Genomic DNA, 21,379 nt, shown 5'->3' on the forward strand with positions numbered 1-21,379 from the left:
GTATCTGTTTGACTTCGTCTCCAAGGACCACATTAATTTAACAATTCATTGTATAGTGTAGGCAAAGCTAATCTCCCCCACACTCAATTTTTATTTTTCAAATTAATAAAGGCACATTTGAAAATATATATACAAATCTAAATGTTAGTGTAAAAAAAAAAGTAAATAGAAGAATTGAAAATATATCTATTATTCAATTTCAACACATTTATCAGATCATTAGACCGGTAAGCATTACAATGACCAAGGAGTTCTTTAAAAAACATGGCATGCCATTGCTACATTTAATACTGCATGATGTGTAGGCTGGAATGCTTTCAATTCTTGAATACCTGATATTATTGAGGAATACAAATGCTCCTTCCCAATACGATAAATAACTAATGCCTTCATATTGCAGTAATAGCACTTAAAAAACATTTTTTTTTAAGAGAAATGGCATGGCGGCTGACTCATCCTCAATCTGTCAATCTCCAAAGGGGAGCTCCCATGTCAATGGAAAATGGCTTATATACCACCAATCTACAAGTCAGGGGATAAATCGGATGTGGCCAACTACCATCCAGTGTCAATTCTATGCTCTATCTCCAAAGTGTTGGAAAGGCTGGTGCGCACACAGGTTGCTAACTATTTCTCACTCAACAGCCTATTGACAGCCTATCAAATAGGTTTTTAGGAAGATACACAGCACATCTACAGCAGCGCAAAGGGTTGTGGAGGACATAACATTGGCTTATAACAGTCAGGCAGTCATTGTAGCAATCTTCTTGGATTTGAAGAAAGCTTTTGACACTGGCCACCAACACAAGTTCCTGAGGAAGCTGGAGAAACTAGGCTTTGACAGCACTGCAATCAAGTGGTTCACATCATACTTACAGGGGAGGAGTCAGTACACCAAACTGCAAGCCACGCAATCAGCCCAGGTACTTGTGGTGAATGGAGTACCACAAGGGAGTGAGCTTGGACCCCTGCTGTTCTGCATTTACATAAATTACCCCCCCCCCATCAGTGCTGGAGAATTGCCATATACATATACAGTGCATTCGGAAAGTATTCAGACCCCTTGACTTTTTTCCACATTTTGTTACATTACAGCCTTATTCTACAATGGATTAAATAGTTGTTCCCCCCATCATCAATCTACACACAATACCCCATAATGACAAAGCAAAACAGGTTTTTAGGAATTTTTGCAAATGTATTAAACAAACTTCAGACCCTTTACCCAGTTTATTGTCCTGAGTCTTCTTGGGTATGACACTACAAGCTTGGCACACCTATATTTGGGGAGTTACTCGCATTCTTCCATGCAGATCCTCTCAAGCTCTGTCAGGTTGGATGGGGAGTGTTGCAGCACAGCTATTTTCAGGTCTCTCCAGAGATGTTTGATTCAGACTCTGGCTGGGCCACTCAAGGACATTCAAGGACATTCTGAAGCCACTCATGTCTTGTATTGGCTGTGTGCTTAGTGTCGTTGTCCTGTTGGAAGGTGAAACTTCGACCCAGTCCGAGGTCCTGAGCACTCTGGAGCAGGTTTTCATCAAGGATCTCTGTACTTTGCTTTTTCATCTTTCCCTCGATCCTGACCAGTCTCTGAAGAACATCCCCACAGCATGATGCTGCCACCACCATGCTTCACTGTAGGGATAGTGCCAGGTTTCCTCCAGACGTAAAGCTTGGCATTAAGGACAAAGAGTTCAATCTTCGTTTTATCAGACCAGAGAATCTTGTTTCTCATGATTGGCGAGTCCTTCAGGTGCCTTTTGGCAATCTCCAAGCAGGCTGTCATGTGCCTTTTACCTCATGAGGAGTGGCTTCCGGTTGGCCACCCTGCCATAAAGGCCTGATTGGTGGAGGCCTGCAGAGATGGTTGTCCTACGGGAAGGTTCTCCCATCTCCATAGAGGAACTCTGGAGCTCTGTCAGAGAGATACTTGGTCACCTTCCTGACCAAGGTCCTTCTCCCCCTTTTGCTCAGTTTGGCTGGGGGCGGCCAGCTCTAGGAAGAGTCGTGGTGGTTCCAACTTTTTCCTTTTAAGAATGATGGAGCACACTGTGTTCTTGGGGAACTTCACTGCTGCAGACAATTTTTATTACCCTTCCCAAATAAATCTAATTGGTCACACACATTTTTAGCAGATAATGTGAGTGTAGCGAAATGCTTGTGATTCTAGTCTGACAGTGCAGTAATATCTAACAAATTCACAATGGCTACCTTATATACACAATGTAAGGGGATGGAATAAGAATATGTACATATAAATATATAGATGCACGATGCCCGTGCGGCATAGGCTAAATGCAATAGAAGGTATAAAATACAGTATATACATATGAGATGAGTAACATAGGATATGTAAACATTATTAAAGTGCCATTATTTAAAGTGACTAGTGATACCATTATTAAATCCATTTGTTAAAGTGGCCAGTGATTTGAGTCTGTATGTTGGCAGCAGCCTCTCTATGTTAGTGATGGCTGTTTCTGATGGCCTTGAGATTGAAAAACAGCTTCTATCTCTCGGTCCCAGCTTTGATGCACCTGTACTGACCTCACCTTCTGGATGATAGCGGGGTGAACAGGCAGTGGCTCGGGTGGTTGTTGTCCTTGATGATCTTTTTGGCCTTCCTGTGAGATCGGGTGCTGTAGGTGTCCTGGAGAGCAGGTAGTTTTCCTCCGGTGATGTGTTGTGCAGACCACACCAACCTCTGAAGAGCCTTGCGGTTGAGGGAGGTGCAGTTGCTGTACCAGCCTGTGATACAGCCCAACAAGATGCTCTCGATTGTGAATCTGTAGAAGTTTGTGAGGGTTTTAGGTGACAAGCCACATTTCTTCAGCCTCCTGAGTTTGAAGAGGCGCTGTTGCACCTTTTTCACCACACTGTCTGTGTGGGTGGACCATTTCAGGTTTGTCCGTGATGTGTATGCTGAGGAACTTTAAAAAAAAAACTTTCCACTTTCTCCACTACTGTCCCGTCGATGCGGATAGGTGGATGTTCCCTCTGCTGTTTCCTGAAGTCAAGGATCATCTCCTTTTGTTTTGTTGACGTTGAGTGAGGTTATTTTCCTGACACCACACTCCGAGGGCCCTCACCTCCTCCCTGTAGGCTCTCATCATTGATGGTAATCAAGCCTACCACTGTAGTGTCGTCTGTAAACTTGATGATTGAGTTGAAGGCGTGCATGGCCACGCAGTCATGGGTAAACAGGGAGTACAGGAGAGGGCTGAGAACGCACCCTTGTGGGACCCCAGTGTTGCGGATCAGCGGGGTGGAGATGTTGTTTCCTACCTTCACTACCTGGGGGCGGCCCGTCAGAAAGTCCAGGACCCAGTCGCAAAGGGCTGGGTTGAGACCCAGGGTCTCAAACTTAATGATAAGTTTGGAGGGTACTATGGTGTTGAATGCTGAGCTGGTGTTGAATGCCGAGCTGCAGTCAATGAACAGTTACCTTCGCTTTCTTGGGAACAGGAACAATGGTGGCCATCTTGAAGCATGTGGGGACAGCAGACTGGGATAGGGATTGATTGAATATGTCCGTAAACACACCAGCCAGCTGGTCTGCGCATGCTCTGAGGACGTGGCTAGGGATGCCGTCTGTGCAGGGATGCCGTCTGGGCTGGCAGCCTTGCGAGGGTTAACACGTTTAAATGTTTTACTTCCGTCGGCCACGTTGAGAGCCCATGGTCTTTGGGAGCTACATACGTCTCGTGTCTGAGACGTTTAATTGCGACTCCACCTTGTCCCGGCATTTCGCTTGTTTGATTGCCTTGCCGAGGGAATAACTACACTGTTTATATTCAGCCATATTCCCAGACCTCTTTTCATGGTTAAATGTGGTGGTTTGCGCTTTCAGTTTTGTGCGAATGCTGCCATCCATCCACAGTTTCTGGTTAGGGTAGGTTTTAATAGTCACAGTGGGTACAACACCTCCAATGCACTTCTTTATAAACTCACTCACCGAGTCAGCCTATACGTTGATGTTATTGTCTGAGGCTACCCGGAACATATCCCATTCCACGTGATCAAAGCAATCTTGAAGCATGGAATCTGATTGGTCAGACCAGCGTTGGATAGACAGACCTAAGCACGGACGCGACCTGCTTTAGTTTCTGCCAATAAGAGGGGAGCAACAAGATGGAGTCATGGTCAGATTTGCCGAAGGGAGGGCGGGGTAGGGCCTTGTACGCATCGCGGAAGTTAGAGTAGCAGTGGTCCAATGTTTTGCTCGAGAAGCTGAAACAATCAATGTTCTGGTAGAATTTCAGTAACCTTCTCAAACTAGCTATTTTTAAATCCCCAGCTACAATAAATGCAGCCGTAGTATATATGGTTTCCAGTTTACATAGAGTCCAGTGAAGTTCTTTCAGGGCCGTCAAGGTATCTGCTTGGGGGGAGACTATAATCAAAGATAATTTTCTTGGAAGATAATGGGGTCGGCTTTTCATTGTAAGGAATTCTAGGTCAGAGTAATATGCTCGGAAACGGTGGATGGTGTGCTCACCTTTTAAGTCTGACCAGGAGCCCGCTCTGTCTGCCTCTCCTGCGGCGATGACGTTGTTTTGGGTCGGCCTCTGGGATTAGAACCAATGTCCAGGGTGGAGGTCCAAACAAAGGCTCTACTTCCGGAAAGTCGTATTCCTAGTCGTAATGTTGGCAAGTTAACGTTGCTCTTATATCCAATAGTTCTTCCCAGCTGTATGTAATAACACTTAAGATTTTCTGGGCTAATAATGTAAGAAATAATACATAAACAAATTACTGCATAGTTTCCTAAGGAAAAAGGAGGGGACCATCTGTTGGCACCATCTTGCTCTTTTCTCAGATCTGTGCCGACCCAACCCTGTCTCGGAGATCTATGGACAATTCCTTCGACCTCATGGCTTGGTTTTTGCTCTGACATGCACTGTCAACTGTGCAACCTTCTTATAGGCAGGTGTGTGGCTTTCCAAATCATGTCCAATTAATTGAACTTAACACAGGTGGACTCCAATCAAGTTATAGAAAACATCTCAAGGATGGTCAATGGAAACAGGATGCACCTGAGCTCAATTTTGGGGCGGCAGAATAGCCTAGGGTAGCCTAGTGGTTAGAGTGTTGGACTAGTAACCGGAAGGTTGCAAGTTCAAACCCCCGAGCTGACAAGGTACAAATCTGTCGTTCTGCCCCTGAACAGGCAGTTAACCCACTGTTCCTAGGCCGTCATTGAAAATAAGAATTTGTTCTTAACTGACTTGCCTAGTTAAATAAAGGTAAAATAAAATAACATTTTGAGTCTCATAGCAAAGGGTCTGAATACTTATGTCAATAAGGTATGTTTTTTTATTTATTTTCAAACAAAACATTTGCTTTTTCATTATGGGGTATGTAGATTGATGAGGCAAAAAAATATTTAATCTATTTTAGAATAAGGTCAAGGGGTCTGAATACTTTCAGAATGTACTGTATATGCAGATTACACAGTCCTTTACTACTCAGCAAATACCACAAGGGAGAGTGAGGAGTCAGTGTCAAACGACATCAAGAGGGCAGCAGCTTGGTTTGCTGACAACAAGCTCTCCCTACACCCTCAGAAAACCAAGGCAATGCTGTTTGGCAACCCACAAAAGCTGAGATACACAGGCAAAAGTACCACAATAACAGATGGACAAAACACGTATGAACTTGTAAACTTGGACCCACACCTACACTGGACTGAACACGCCAGCCTGGTCACAGGGAAACTACTGTCTGGGCTAAAAAGAGCAAGGGACTTTGTTTCCAAGGACATCATTCTGACAATTTACCACACCATAACAACTCACCTGGACTACTGTGCCACAGTATCGCTTCCCACCCTACATCAGGACAATAAGACAGGTCTTAACCGGCTACAGCGTATCATCAACAGGGCTGCTGGTATCATGACTGGGCATTCACGGAGGGAATACGTAAAAACAGAGTTTCTTCTGTAAAAAGCTGCAATCGAACCACTGACGGTCATGATCCATTACAACACCCCAGTGACTGTTTTCAACGACACACAGCACAGACTGCCTGAATACATGTCAGACCTGTTCAGGTGGGAGTCTCCACCCATCCTCCGGGGGCACACCAGAGCAGCAGTCAAAGCCTCTGACCAATGGGACCCACATCTACTGGCACAACCATTAGCGAAAAATATGGCCTTTCAAGGCAGTCTGCAGTTCTTTGGACCATTGCTCTGGAACAAGCTTGACTGATCCACACGAGAGCTAGCTAGCATGTCAGCCTTCAAAAGAGCAGTACACATAGCTGTAATGTGAGCATTGTTTTGTATGTATGCTACCGCGTATGATGTGTGTGCTTCTGTGCATGCTGTGATTTTTGATGTGCTTTTGTATGTATGCCAATGGGTATGCTGTATATGTTTTTATTGATTCTATGGAACCCAGGACTCCCTGGAAAACACTGACAATTGTTACTGAGTGGACCATCTTGGCTAAATAAATGAGCAGAGCGGAATAAAAACACAGCGATGCTTAGTCTCTTATAGATCTCCGTCTTCGGGTGGCAGACACAACTTGAAGAGCCTGTGGGAAGTAAAAATGGTTGAACATTATTTGAAGATCTGATATTTGTGTAGCCTGGTTCCAGATGTGTTTGTGCCATCTTGCAGAATCCCACAGCATGAAAGGATTTGAACCCAGGCTAGTACTGTGTAACTAAAGCTTTGTTCACACTGCAGGCCTTAATGCTCAAATCAATTTTGTTTTTCAAATCCGTTTTGGAATACTGACTGTCCAAACAGCAAGTTACAAGTGACCAGCAGTCCTGACATGGCTACGCTAGTTGTCATAGTAATGACAGGTGTGTGTGTAATGGTGTAGGTTGATTGGTGCTCGTGCTTGCTATCACTCAGAAGTTATGTAGTAGGCGAAGGTGACAACAATGCCTGCCATGGACATTTCCCAGTTACTTTGAATGTTCAAAATCAGTGGAAGAACACTTTCAAAGCCTCAAAGGACAAGATGATCCAACTTTCAAAACAAGTCCTTTTTGCCTATTAACAGCAGTTACTTCGCTAGCTAGGTAACTGTTTAGCTTTCTAAAATGTTAACTAATTTGTTTGTGAACAATTAACAAACTGGTTAGCTACCATATGTACTTGTCAAACTGTCAACAGAGTAGCAAGCAAGCTAAGATATGCAAAATAACAGTCTAAAAACCACTTGAGGGCAAACAAATCAGATTTGACCATTCACACAACCTACGATGGTGGTTCGAAATGTGGCTTGAAATATCCGATTCCATGTGCTTTTTGACTGTTCAGACTACAGAAAAATGAACAGATTCGAATCAGAAATTGGATTTGAGTCACTTCAACCTGGCAATGTGAGCAAGGCTTAAGATTGAACTCATTCCTGTTGTCTATACCTTGGGGCTGCGGGCGGCATCTGGTCCATCACTTTGAGGTTTTTAGCCGAAATCTCTACCCTGGTGCCCTATCAGAGAGAAGAGGGTTACACAGTGTTTACATATTTAGACTGACAAGTGCCCACAGGGTTGCAGCTACTGTACCCAAATCTGCTGCTCAGAAAGTGTACTCAAAGTTATATTTCTACCTAATGTCTTTAGGTTGAGAGCGACCCACACCTATCAGGGAAAGACTACATTCAAACTTAATTTACCCATTCCACTGCATCGTTGTCCTAATGTACTGTACAGTATGTAGTGAATGTCTTATAATTCAGCTCAAAGCCCACGCTCAAAGTACAGTAGATTACTGTTTGTCAGTAAAGTACTTTTTTAGTCATGCAATGTTATACAGTAGGTGGAAGTTGCTTCCTTTCATATTCCGTTTCTATTTTTGAGCCACTGGTCGTTAAAGATTAGCAAGGGGATAGAGAGAGATGTGGGCTGTATTCATTAGGCACCTTCGCTAAATGTTTTGCTACTGTGTACCCTAATGAATATGACCCAGAACTTAAATCTGTTGCTAGGCATGTAAAAAGGGTGTAGTTAGGGCACCTGTTTGCGCATGATGTCCATGGTCTGCATGATGCAGCGGGGCATGAGGCCGTGGTTCCGCGCCAGGATCATAGCCTGATCAAGGGTCACGCTCAGGGTGCACCTGCTCAACACAAAGGTCAGAATTCAGCAGGTCAAAGGTGTTTTGACTGTGTTATGATTACCTAATGGCAAGGAGTTGAAAATACACTGTTTTAAAGGGGTAAGGCATACTGTACGTAGTGCATGTCTAAGTACTACACCTGACATAGCAACACATAGATATGTTTTGTGTGTGTTTGCTAGATATGTGTTTGCTCCAGCTGACGCTAACTGGCAGTACTATCACATCACTTTCAAGGTCATACGACGGACCTTTGCATGCCAGTAGCACACATGGTGATATGGCAGGCGCCCAGGCGATTGCACAGCTCGGAGGACACACACAGGACGCTGACGCCAGAGGGGTGGCCTGCGGCATTGGGATGCACGTTGACATATGACTGCATCAGACGACACAGGTCGTCCAGAGTGTTGAGGGGTCTGAGGAGCTGGGTAGGAGAGGGGGGGGGGCAGAAGACAGGGGATTTAGGGGTAAAGACTACTAAAATAAGTACTCTAACTTTCCTTTCCGGTCAAAAGTACTGCCCCTGATCTTGTTTGTAAACAAAAAGTAGTTTTGATTTCTGTTTACCTGGTCTATCTTCTTAGCTGTGGTGTTGGAGTCGGTGGGAAGATTTGACTTCTCCAGGTAAAAAGCCCTGTAAGAACACAGTAAAGGGTTATAATAATTAATAATAACAGTTGTCGTTATTATATTTGCCCTATTTCACACATGTACAAGTGTTTTGTTAATACACATGTATGAATTAGAAATGTGTGTTTTGCATATCTCACTCTCCCTGAGAAACCCTCGGAGAGTGTGGTCACGGCCAGGGTCTACCATTTGCTCAAGTCATCATTCAATATGACTGCTATTGAACAATTAATTCATCCATTGATATTCTCAATTTTCTCTATTTCCTGTAAAAACTTCACATCAACAAACGTCATCCACCTTCTAAAGCTAATACAGTAGTCAAACTAATCAGCAAAAGAACACCCCTTTATGCAAGTGGGTACTACAACACAGTGGGTAGTACAACACAGTGGGTACCACAACACAGTGGGTACCACAACACAGTGGGTACCACAACACAGTGGGTACCACAACACAGTGGGTAGTACAACACAGTGGGTACCACAACACAGTGGGTACCACAACACAGTGGGTACCACAACACAGTGGGTACTACAACACAGTGGGTACTACAACACAGTGGGTACTACAACACATACCGTATAACACAATAGAAAGTGTGTGGGTTGCTACCTGAGTTTTCGGTAGTAGGCTTTGACCCTTTCCAGTGCGACGGCGTTGGTGCGTTGCTGGAACTCTTCTATGGACACGTAGTCTTGCTCGGACACTCCCTCTGGCCTCTCCAGGGCTGACCCAGGAACAGATATAACACATAAAAAATGCAGTACATGCAGGCAAACACAGATACATACACACAAAAGCACACACACGCACCTAGACAGACAGACACATTGCTAATATTATTTTATAATGGATAAAATGTACAAGTTTATACTCTGATAGCTGAATAAGACCACTGAACACAAAACTGTAATCAATACGAGTGGCCTGTAGGTGGTGACGACACCCAATTTAGACCTAGTTCTCTAGGTCTCCGACTGCAGAATGGTATTACATTACAGGCTTGTGCTTTGCAGCCACTGAACAATGTGAGCCTCCCTGTAGGGTTATTGTCCTAATTGGCACATGTGGATAGAAAATGAATGGTTCCCTAGCACAGAGAATCCAGCATAATTCCAGCCATTTATTTGGACTCATCAAAGGTCGAAAGGACACTGCAGTGAAATAATAGCGAAGAAGAAGTAGATAAGTAGGCACAGAATACATTTCTTGGTTTTACATCATAGTACGTTATTCAAATGGTAGTTATGACACCGTAAATGGCAATTACATAAGAAATACCCCAACATTAGTATTTTGTTTGTAACTATAGGAACTTTCACGCTTGCATTGTAACTAGAACATTACATATAAGCATCTAACCCGCGACTTACAACACACACGATGCAGCGCTGTCGTTCAGGCAACAGATGGATCCTCTGTCAGCCACTGACTTGTCATTTCCACTCACCATTGTCATCAAATGGACTCATGCTACCCACAAATTCTGACTGAGCTCAATTGTCATAAAACGCATATACAGCGATGAGTTTCTCTCTCTTAAATACAAACTTACAATGAGGAGCGTCCACAATGGTGTTTTGTGTGTGGAAGTGCTTAGTAATGAGACTTGCATAAAGAAGAAATTCATAAAACGACAGGTCCTGACCAAACAGCCACAGCATGATGGTAAACCCAGGGAGGTCTTTCAGAACAGGGCAGCATGCTTCAGGAAACAGGGCTTCAACAGTGGAAAAGTAAGTCAGCTAGCAAGGCACTGTTGTCATTTTTTAACCGGTGATGATCAGCAGTAATAAGGGAGTACTAACTAACTCTCATAGTGGTAGATGTGAATTTCTCTTTCAAACAACAGATAATAGCTAACATTTGCCAAAGCAAGCTAGCTACTGATGGTGCAACCCTAAGTAATAGTACATCTTACTGTAGAAATGACCAGGCCTACTGTACATCTTACTGTAGAAATAACCAGGCCTACTGTACATCTTACTGTAGAAATAACCAGGCCTACTGTACATCTTACTGTAGAAATGACCAGGCCTACTGTACATCTTACTGTAGAAATGACCAGGTCTACTGTATATCTTACTGTAGAAATGACCAGGCCTACTGTACATCTTACTGTAGAAATGATCAGGCCTACTGTACATCTTACTGTAGAAATGATCAGGCCTTACTGTATAAATTACTGTTGAAAACTAGTCTAGGTTAGAACTGCTTCTGTTAAAATACAAAAATAATTGTTATTCTGAACTGGAATAAACTGATTGAAGCAAGATGCTTTTTGAGGTAAACACACTCACAGTTCTGGGTTGCTCACCTACAGCAGGAAGCGGTCTCCTGCCTGTCTGATAACACATTCACACAGTTCTGGGTTGCTCACCTACAGCAGGAAGCGGTCTCCTGCCTGTCTGATAACACATTCACACAGTTCTGGGTTGCTCTTCTTCAGCAGGAAGCGGTCTCCTGCCTGACTGAGAAAGCGGTAGATGTTCTGGTCCAGTTTGGCACCACATACCTATTGTGAGTCAGGGTTCTCAACTCTGACGTACTTAAAAAACAAGTACAGGAACAGTTTCAAGGCTGAGCATGACCTCAGTGTTGTTAAAAACAGAGGCCAGAATAGACCTGCTCTCATTAGGACTCTGTGTGTTTTCTGGTCTACATCTGTGTGATGAAATCAATCTGTTTATTCCAGTTCAGAATTAAAATTATTTATTGTATTTTAATAGCAACAGATCCAACCTAGACAGATATGTAAGAGTGTTTTAAATGGGGGAAAATAAACATTCATACAGTTGAAGTCGGAAGTTTACATACACCTTAGCCAAATACATTTGAACTCAGTTTTTCACAATTCCTGACATTTAATCCTAGTAAAAAATTCCTCTCTCTTAGGTCAGTTAGGATCACCACTTTATTTTAAGAATGTGAAATGTAAGAATAATAGTAGAGAGATATTTCAGCTTTTATTTATTTCATCACATTCCCAGTGGGTCAGAAGTTTACATACACTTAATTAGTATTTGGTCGCATTGCCTTTAAATTGTTTAACTTGGGTCAAACATTTTGGGTAGCCTTCCACAAGCTTCCCACAATAAGTTGGGTGAATTTTGGCCCATTCCTCCTGACAGAGCTGGTGTAACTAAATCAGGTTTGTAGGCCTCCTTGCTTGCACACGCCTTTTCAGTTCTGCCCACACATTTTCTATAGGATTGAGGTCAGGTCTTTGTGATGGACACTCCAATACCTTGACTTTGTTGTCCTTAAGCATTTTTTCCACAACTTGAAGTATGCTTGGGGTCATTGTGCATTTGCGACCAAGCTTTAACTTCCTGACTGATGTCTTGAGATGTTGCTTCAATATATCTACATAATTGTACATCCTCAGGATGCCATCTATTTTGTGAAGTGCACCAGTCCCTCCTGCAGCAAAGCACCCCCACAACATGATGCTGCCACCCCTGTGCTTCACGTTTGGGATGGTGTTCTTCGGCTTGCAAGCGTCCCCCTTTTTCCTCCAAACATAACGATGGTCATTATGGCCAAACAGTTCTATACTTGTTTCATCAGACCAGAAGACATTTCTCCAAAAAGTACGATCTTTGTACCCATGTGCAGTTGCAAACCGTTGTCTGGCTTTTTATGGCCGTTTTTGAAGCAGTGGCTTCTTCCTTGCTGAGCTGCCTTTCAGGTTATGCCAATATATGACTTGTTTTACAGTGGATATATATATATACACACTTTTGTACCTGTTTCCTCCAGCATCTTCACAAGGTCCTTTGCTGCTGTTCTGGGATTGATTTGCACTTTTCACACCAACGTACGTTCATCTCTAGGAGACAGAACACGTCTCCTTCCTGAGCGGTATGATGGCTGCGTGGTCCCATGGTGTTTATACTTGCATACTATTGTTTGTACAGATGAATGCGGTACTTTCAGGTGTTTGGAAATTGCTCCCAAGGATGAACCAGACTTGTGGAGGTCTACAACTTATTTTCCTGATTTCTTGGCTGATTTCTTTTTGATTTTCCCATGATATCAAGCAAAAAATTCACTGAGTTTGAAGGTAGGCCTTGAAAAACATCCACAGGTACACCTCCAATTGACTCAAATTATGTCAATTAGCCTATCAGAAGCTTCTAAAGCCATGACATCATTTTCTGGAATTTTCCAAGCTGTTTAAAGGCACAGTCAACTTAGTGTATGTAAACTTCTGACCCACTGGAATTGTGATACAGTGATTTATAAGTTAAATAATCTGTCTGTAAACAATTGTTGGAAAAATGACTTGTGTCATGCACAAAGTAGATGTCCTAACCGACTTGGCAAAACTATAGTTTTTTAACAAGAAATTTGTGGAGTGATTGTAAAACTAGTTTTAATGACTCCAACAAAAGTGTATGTAAACTTCCGACTTAAACTGTAGATATTTATATGGATATTTAATTTCATTGTTATTTGTTTTTGTCTATATTGCATTTGTTTTAGGCATAAGGGCAATGAAATGTAGCGATATTTATGTATAGTTGCATGTTTTCCTAAGCTTGGGTCCCAGGAAAAACATAACTTCACATTTGGGTCCCAGGCAGAAAAAGTTTAAGAACCCCAGATCTAATCAGTAAGGAGAAAGGGATTTAGAGATACTGAGTAAAATACCTCTGTTGAACTTGATTATTATAGACACGTGGCCTGCATCCCAAATGGCACCCTACTCCCTAAATAATACATTCCTTTTGGCCACTAAATAGGGAGCCATTTGGGTCCCACACATGGTCAGTGTAGACAACCTATTCCCTATATAGTACATTCTTATTTAGTATGTATTATTATATTAGGGAATATTAGGGAATAGGGTGCCTGGCATGACTTATCCAGGCTAATGTTATAGGTACATGTAAATGTTCTATACATCTAATTGCTACTGTCGCTTTAAAACTGTGTACATATTTAAGATTATAGCAAATTGATAGGCATTATAAACTGTGTGGTTTGAGCCCTGAATGCTGATTGGCTGAGAGCTGTGCTATATCAGACTGCATACCACAGGTATGACAAAACATGTATTTTTACTCTTCTAATTACATTGCTAACCAGTTTATAATAGCAATAAGGCCCCTTGGGGGGTTGTGGTATATGGCCAATATACCATGGCTAAGGGCTGTATCCAAGCACTCCGCTTTGCGTCGTGCGTAAGAACAGCCCTTAGCCCTGTTATATTGGCCATATACCACACCCCCTCGGGCCTCATTGCTTAATTATACTTCTGCATTGTGAAAGTCTGTATCTATGGACCTGCAACATATTTCCTGAAGGTGCCTCTAGTGCATTTCATAAAATTCAATCCAATGCCATTTGATTTGACTCCAATTCAATTCATTAAACTGCGACTCAATGAGGTTGTGATGACCACCGCCTGGGCTCTAATTCAGCCAACTTTGTTTTGATGATGATTAGAATCAACTCAATTGAATTCAGCTAACTTTGATTTGATGATAATTCAAATTGACTCGACTCAACGGAGTTCAGCAAAATTTTTGACTAGCGGGCTGTTCTTTTCCTACTCACCGCTGGTGAAGAGTACAGTGTGCAGTTTGAGGCTGCCCCCATTCTGCAGGCGCGTGGGGAGCTCACTGAAGTGGCAGCTGTCCAGGTACATGGTGACCCTCAGGGCCTGCCGGTTGCCCTCCACGTGGTAACACACCGGCGTGTCTGGGGGAAAAAACATACACGCTTCACAGAAATCCGCTGAGCTTTCACATTTGACCCCAAGGGGAGGTTAGTTATGGGGGTATTTTTCCCTTCAATTACCCATTGGCTTACTGATTGTCCTTATTGGCCTTACATTTACATTTGAGTCATTTAGCAGACACTCCTACATAGAGCAACTTACAGTTAGAGTAGCCATCTTAAGCTAGGTGAGACAACCACATCACAGTCATAGTAAGAACATTTTCCTCAAATACAGCACTATTGGTTACTTCGTGTAAACTTGTTCATAGCTATTACTATGTTGCATATGACAATATCGGTATTCAGTGTAGTAAACTCTGCAAAAGATAAATATATTACTTAATCATCCCTAGGAACAACACAACTCCTGTGAGGTTAGCAGACCTTCTGAAGACCATCCACCTGTAATCCTTTGGGATTGGGTTTTAGACTTTCATGGAATCCTCCGCCTTCATAATGTTTACAAATGGCTCTACTAAACCGAGAGTTCAGGGGGGTTACTGAACAGGCTTTTATCAAATCAATACTGTCAGATGAGCTTATCGCCTCCACAAACTGTCTGCCTAAGCAACGGCAGCTACGATGTGCTGGTGCTAGTTAGCTAGACCGCGCCGTACTGCTAAACTGGGCCCATTTTCCAAAGAGGTATTTTGTATTGTGTGTGTGTTATGCTTACTGTTGAGCAGTAACCTAGAATAGTACCTCCCCATTTTATCCGTGGCTTTCTCCCCGTAAATGGGAAATGCATCTGATGTGCTAAACACAGCAATCTCGGCTAACCATATTACAGTTAGTGAAAAGGGACATGTTGGGGATGCACAGGTCGTGTGTGTCTTCCTCCACCATGCGTAAACACAAGTCACAACTCTTTAAACTGGCCACCATTGCCATGGGAAAGGGTCTACTTACTTACAACCAGGCATTCATCTTCCAGCTGGCGGAAGAACACGGTGACTTTGTCCAGGTCCAACAGGGCTGCCTGGGTATCCTCCAGCATTGTCCTCTCCTCCTTCTACACAGCAGAGAGAAGACACAAATCTCAGCTAACAGGCCAGGGACCATATTCAGAAAGCGTCTCAGAGTAGGAGTGCGGAGCTTGAATTAGTTTAGCCTTTTAGATCAAAATGAATAAGATTATATGGACAGAAGGGACCTGATCCTAGATTAGCACTCATATTCCGAGGCTAATACTGAATATGTGACTCGTTTCAGGAAACTAGGCATATGTCACACGTCACTACTTCACAGGAGAGGCATTTGAACATAAACATATTTTTGATCAAAATGTGTTTTTTTGACAGAAATGCCTTCTGGAACATGTGAATGTTCATGTGCGTTAATAACAAACTTCTATGCCATCTATAAATCAAATTGTTAAATTACGAGCCTAGTTGGTTTAGCTACAGAAATAGACAGGGCCTTCCTGCTAGCCATGATTGGCTGAGATAATGGATGGGATGGACATGCCGAGACATGAGTTCGGATTGGTAGCATGCATGAGCAGCTGTCAATAACATGAGCTGCTCAGTATGTGTAGGTTATCCTATCAAACACTGCTTAAAAAAATAATAATCACAAAGTACTGCAAAAGTGTTGCTAATGCTCTCCACTTTCTGGAGGACGATCATGCTGACTCTGACTCTGAAAATAAATCAGACAATGAGAAAATTCCTGATTTAGGTAAAAAAAAAACTTTTTCATTGATCCCAGATCAACAGTGTTCTTGTCACGGAAGAAGTTGATGGAGTTTTGAAATCTGTGGAATGCTCTGTGGAAGCAGAGTATGATATCTAAGGAGATGGAGAAAAATCTGGCGTTTGTTTGCAAATATGTGGAGAAAATCAAAAAGGGAACACATAGGTTGTTGTATAAAACTCCTGTCTCCGGATTACATCTTCAAACTAAGGGCAACCATGGCATCCGTGACAGAGAGGGAGAAGTGTTCATCCATGTGCATGGGTAAGATAGTCTAGCTTGCTTCATTTTCAGATATTATACATTTAAAATTTCTTCAGAAAGTTGTTTTCATTGCAAGTTATTAAGCCTACTGTTAGCTAGCTAACGTTAGCTGGCTGGCTCACCAGCTAACATTACGTGTATGACCTGTATAGTAATATTATTAGTATCTCAGAAAGCCATTTGCATTGCTAGTGATAGCTAGCTAGCTAACTTTAGGCTAACATTGAACCTAGTTGGTTAGCTTTAGCTACCTGCAGATTCATGCATGGTAGTAACGCTATGAGTTGGATTATGGTTCAATGTTTAGCTAGCTGTCTAACATGTCTAAAAAAAAAATACTTACTGGTCAAACTAAATCAAGCTCAAGTTAAGTATTTGACTCCGGTCTGCTGAGTCGAAAGGGAAATAAATCATACAGCATTAGTGTTTAACGTGTTCTCTTAATAATCAGAGCCTATTCATTCTGATGCGTGTTCTTTTACAGTATTTGGTTATTCTTCAAAGTATCCAGATATTCTTCCACCACAGTACCGGCTCTTACCACGTGGGGCGTCAGCGTTGCCTGGAAGTTGAGCAGCACGCCGATGGCAGCCGCCTGCTCCAGCCACTTACGGCTCGTGTCCTTGCAGTCTTCCTCGTACTCGCCAGCGTTGTTGAAGTGCGCCCGCAGCGCCGCCAGGAGCTGCTCGGCCAGTGTGCACACAGCGCTCACCGCACTCTGGCAGAAGATCACGTCCCGCTGCAGCTGCAGAGCCGTGTCTGGGGCCGAGAGGAGTGGATGAGAGGGGTAAATACTTGTCTGTTAATTGTCGGTATTCACATATACACTCTTCACAGGATATTTCAAAAACAGCAACATACAAACCATATGGAAGGTAGGGGACTATGCAAGTCATTAGACAGGCGGAGGGGTGGGGTTGAGAGAGAGGAATATAATCAAATCAAATTTTATTTGTCACATACACATGGTTAGCAGATGTTAATGCAAGTGTAGCGAAATGCTTGTGCTTCTAGTTCCGACAATGCAGTAATAACCAACGAGTAATCTAACAATTTCAAAACTACTACCTTATACACACACACACAAGTGTAAAGGGATAAAGAATATGTACATAAAGATATATGAATGAGTGATGGTACAGAGCGGCATAGACAAGATGCAGTAGATGGTATCGAGAACAGTATATACATATGAGATGAGTATGTAAACAAAGTGTCATAGTTTAAAGTGGCTAGTGATACATGTATTACATAAAGATGCAGTAGATGATATAGAGTACAGTATATTCGTATACACGTATACATATGAAATAAATAATGTAGGGTATGTAAACATTAAGTAGCATTGTTTAAAGTGTCTAGTGATATTTTACATCAATTCCCATTATTAAAGTGGCTGGAGTTGAGTCAGTGTGTTGGCAGCAGCCACTCAATGTTAGTGGTGGCTGTTTAACAGTCTGATGGCCTTGAGATAGAAGCTGTTTTTCAGTCTCTCGGTCCCAGCTTTGATGCACCTGTACTGACCCCGCCTTCTGGATGATAGCGGGGTGAACAGGCAGTCGCTCGGGTGGTTGTTGTCCTTGATGATCTTTATGGCCTTCCTGTGACATCGGGTGGTGTAGGTGTCCTGGAGGGCAGGTAGTTTGTCCCCGGTGATGCGTTGTGCAGATCTCACTACCCTCTGGAGAGCCTTACGGTTGTGGGCGGAGCAGTTGCCGTACCAGGCGGTGATACAGCCCGACAGGATGCTCTCGATTGTGCATCTGTAGAAGTTTGAGAGTGCTTTTGGTGACAAGCCAAATTTCTTCAGCCTCCTGAGGTTGAAGAGGCGCTGCTGCGCCTTCTTCACGATGCTGTCTGTGTGGGTGGACCAATTCAGTTTGTCTGTGATGTGTACGCCGAGGAACTTAAAACTTACTACCCTCTCCACTACTGTTCCATCGATGTGGATAGGGGGGTGTTCCCTCTGCTGTTTCCTGAAGTCCACAATCATCTCCTTAGTTTTGTTGACGTTGAGTGTGAGGTTATTTTCCTGACAGACACCACACTCCGAGGGCTCTCACCTCCTCCCTGTAGGCCGTCTCGTCGTTGTTGGTAATCAAGCCTACTACTGTTGTGTCGTCCGCAAACTTGATGATTGAGTTGGAGGCGTGCGTGGCCACGCAGTCGTGGGTGAACAGGGAGTACAGAAGAGGGCTCAGAACGCACCCTTGTGGGGCCCCAGTGTTGAGGATCAGCGGGGTGGAGATGTTGTTACCTACCCTCACCACCTGGGGGCGGCCCGTCAGGAAGTCCAGTACCCAGTTGCACAATGATAATAAAATAATGGAAAGAGGTGGGAGATAGGTTGGAGAAAGAGAGGTAAGGGAGGGGTAATTGCAAAAGAAAGAGGATATGACAGTGACAGACAATGAAAGAGAGAGGAGGGAAGGGTAAAAGAAAGAGTGAAAGAGGGTACATGAGACGGACGGTTGACAGGATTTTGACAACCGTTATTACTCTCAACCCAAAACACTGACATAAATACTGCATCTGTCTGGTCCCTCAGAGAAGTAAGACAATCAATCATCTAAATATGACACAAGGCTTACCTGTACATTTGAGCAGAGCCAGAAGCACCTGGTTCTTCCCATCTACAGAACAAGGAGGATTTTATTACCGGAGTGATCCACATGTGTTTCTGCAGTGTCTATGTGTGTGTGTCTGTGTTTGCGTGATGGGTGTGTTACACGTGGGTTTCTGCGGTGTGTGCATTTGTTATACGTGTGCGTTTTACTGACCATCCACAAATCGTTGCAGGCTCTCCACCAGTGTCTTAATTGAGCTGGGCAGGTTCCAAGGGTCCTCCTGAATGTTCTTGTGGATGATGTGACAGTGCACCATCAAGTCTTCAGTGTGACGGAACTCTGCTCCGGAAACAGGGGGTTTCAATGATTTGGTTAATTACCAATATAAATGTTATGAGAATTCTTTAGTATAACACATCTACATACACACACTCTCAGTGAACCCTGACAAACTCTAAACAAACATATACTCAGACATGTCTTACACACACAAAACGTAGCTGCTACCTGGCTTAGTGTGGTCAGGGTGAAAGTGCTTGGTCTCCTCGCAGGCCTTGGTCATGACGGGCCCTTTGAGCAGGCTGTTGATGGAGTCCACCTGCAGATCATAGTCACAACCAGTCAGACTTCAACACACAGAGACTGGCCATAGTCTCTCAGCCAGAGGAAACTAGGGCCCAGGAAATCGACGGGAGCCAAAATGGTGGTGTCCCTCGGGGAGTATGGGAGAGGTCAAAGGGCATGTGATATCGGTAAGAGTAGATGCAAGGAGGAACACACGTCTGTGTGTGTGTGTGTGGAGAGAAAGGGCGAGAAAGACAGGATGACAAAGAGGAGAATAGAGAGATAGCACAACAAGGCAATGCACTACAGATGTAGACCAGACTGATTACTATTAACATGGTGTTTCTGAGGGCTAATGGAAAAGGTGCGTGTGTGTGCACATGTGTACGCATAATATTAGTGCAGAACAGTATCTTCACTACACACGTGAACACAGTTTATTACAAAACAGAGTGAGAAGATTGAGAACAGCATTGCTACTGACTGATTACAGAGGTAATGGTAAAAGTAGTATTGTGGAAAAGATAGTGTTGTGGTAAAGACGGAGCACCTGGTTGAAAAGGTGCTCCAAACAGCCGTGCAGCTTGTCCTGCTTGTCAGAGGGAATGCTCATGTCACAGGGCAGCTCATCACCTGAGAGAGAGAGATGGAAGGGACATTGTGTACATTTTTCCACATAAGGCAAAGCAACGTGATATTTTTTTATCCTACAGGGGTCTGAACATCTTTGTCTAGTCGTTACTTTATTAACGGTTTCTTACCTGAACCCATCTCATCACTCCCCAGGTAAGAGCTGTTGCTACGTACACTTGTGTATGACAAGACGGAATCCCTGTTACTGTTACATTCACTGAAAACACACAGAGAGCGAGAGAGATAGTCAGAAACAGTTGAAAAACAAACCCAGAGTACATTCATTCCCTACAGGAAAAAAACACAAGGTCAAATATGGAGTCTGTCTTGTAATTATAGGAAGAGCGAGCAGTAGTCAAATGCTTCTTACAAACATCAACTTACTTCATTGGCATGACTAAAATGCATTCTACTATAATGTCGTAAGGTGTGGCTACACCAATGTCCCAAAGAAGATTATTAAAATAATACAGACCAGAAAAGTTGAAGTCAAATGATACTCAAACATTAAAGAAAATCACATGCCTCCACAACACCAAAGTGTTTGCCTTAAAGGGACAGTCCAGAAAAAAATTACATTTAGATATGTTTCTATTTGGCAGTGGCTAGTTTAACAAAACCAACGTTTGGATTGCTGTCACTCCTTGTCCATAGACTGCTTTTTAAGGAAACAAATACGTAAATTTGCTGAACCTTCCCTTTAACCTTTCTAGGGCAGGCGTTCCGCTAACCCCCTCGACAACATTCCGCTGAAAAGGCAGTGAGCGAAATTCAAAAATATTTTTTAGAAATATGTAACTTTCACACATTAACAAGTCCAATACAGGAAATGAAAGATAAACCTCGTTAATCTACCCATCGTGTCCAAATTTAAAAATGCTTTACAGCAAAAGCACAACATATGATTATGACAGGTCATAGCCATGTCAAAAAAACCACACAGCCATTTTTCCAGCCAAAGATAGAAGTCACAAAAAGCAGAAATAGAGATAAAATTAATCACTAACCTTTGATGATCTTCATCAGATGACACCCATAGGACATCATGTTATACAATACATGTATGTTTTGTTCGATAATGTGCATATTTATATCCAAAAATCTCAGTTTACATTGGCGCGTTACGTGAAGTAATGTTTTGATTGTTTTGAAACATCCGGTGATTTTGCAGAAATACTCATAATAAACCTTGATTAAAGAT

At 42.9% G+C, this 21,379-nt stretch overlaps 1 protein-coding gene across 2 annotated transcripts in view; it reads right to left on the minus strand.

The window, feature by feature from the left end:
* Positions 1-5,337: 5,337 nt before the first annotated feature.
* The window catches only part of LOC110491863 (phosphatidylinositol 3,4,5-trisphosphate-dependent Rac exchanger 1 protein), a 148,408-nt gene continuing 132,366 nt past the window's right edge, over positions 5,338-21,379 (minus strand). Inside the window, exons 27-40 of one of the 2 annotated variants that reach the window (XM_021565684.2) lie at positions 20,307-20,395; positions 20,096-20,178; positions 19,489-19,579; positions 19,195-19,320; positions 19,006-19,047; positions 16,956-17,173; positions 15,365-15,467; positions 14,291-14,434; positions 9,338-9,452; positions 8,660-8,726; positions 8,341-8,516; positions 7,987-8,089; positions 7,393-7,460; positions 5,338-6,548 (exon numbers count right to left, since the gene is read on the minus strand). In XM_021565684.2, coding sequence (XP_021421359.2) covers positions 6,506-6,548; positions 7,393-7,460; positions 7,987-8,089; positions 8,341-8,516; positions 8,660-8,726; positions 9,338-9,452; positions 14,291-14,434; positions 15,365-15,467; positions 16,956-17,173; positions 19,006-19,047; positions 19,195-19,320; positions 19,489-19,579; positions 20,096-20,178; positions 20,307-20,395 — 1,468 coding nt within the window. In that variant the 3' untranslated portion in view covers positions 5,338-6,505. Of the gene's footprint in view, positions 6,549-7,392; positions 7,461-7,986; positions 8,090-8,340; positions 8,517-8,659; positions 8,727-9,337; positions 9,453-14,290; positions 14,435-15,364; positions 15,468-16,955; positions 17,174-19,005; positions 19,048-19,194; positions 19,321-19,488; positions 19,580-20,095; positions 20,179-20,306; positions 20,396-21,379 lie in introns of those variants that run through there. The other variant, XR_005036510.1, reaches the window with a different exon arrangement.

This window comes from Oncorhynchus mykiss, chromosome 16 (genome assembly GCF_013265735.2).
Source record: "Oncorhynchus mykiss isolate Arlee chromosome 16, USDA_OmykA_1.1, whole genome shotgun sequence".
Taxonomy (NCBI): Eukaryota; Metazoa; Chordata; class Actinopteri; order Salmoniformes; family Salmonidae; genus Oncorhynchus; species Oncorhynchus mykiss.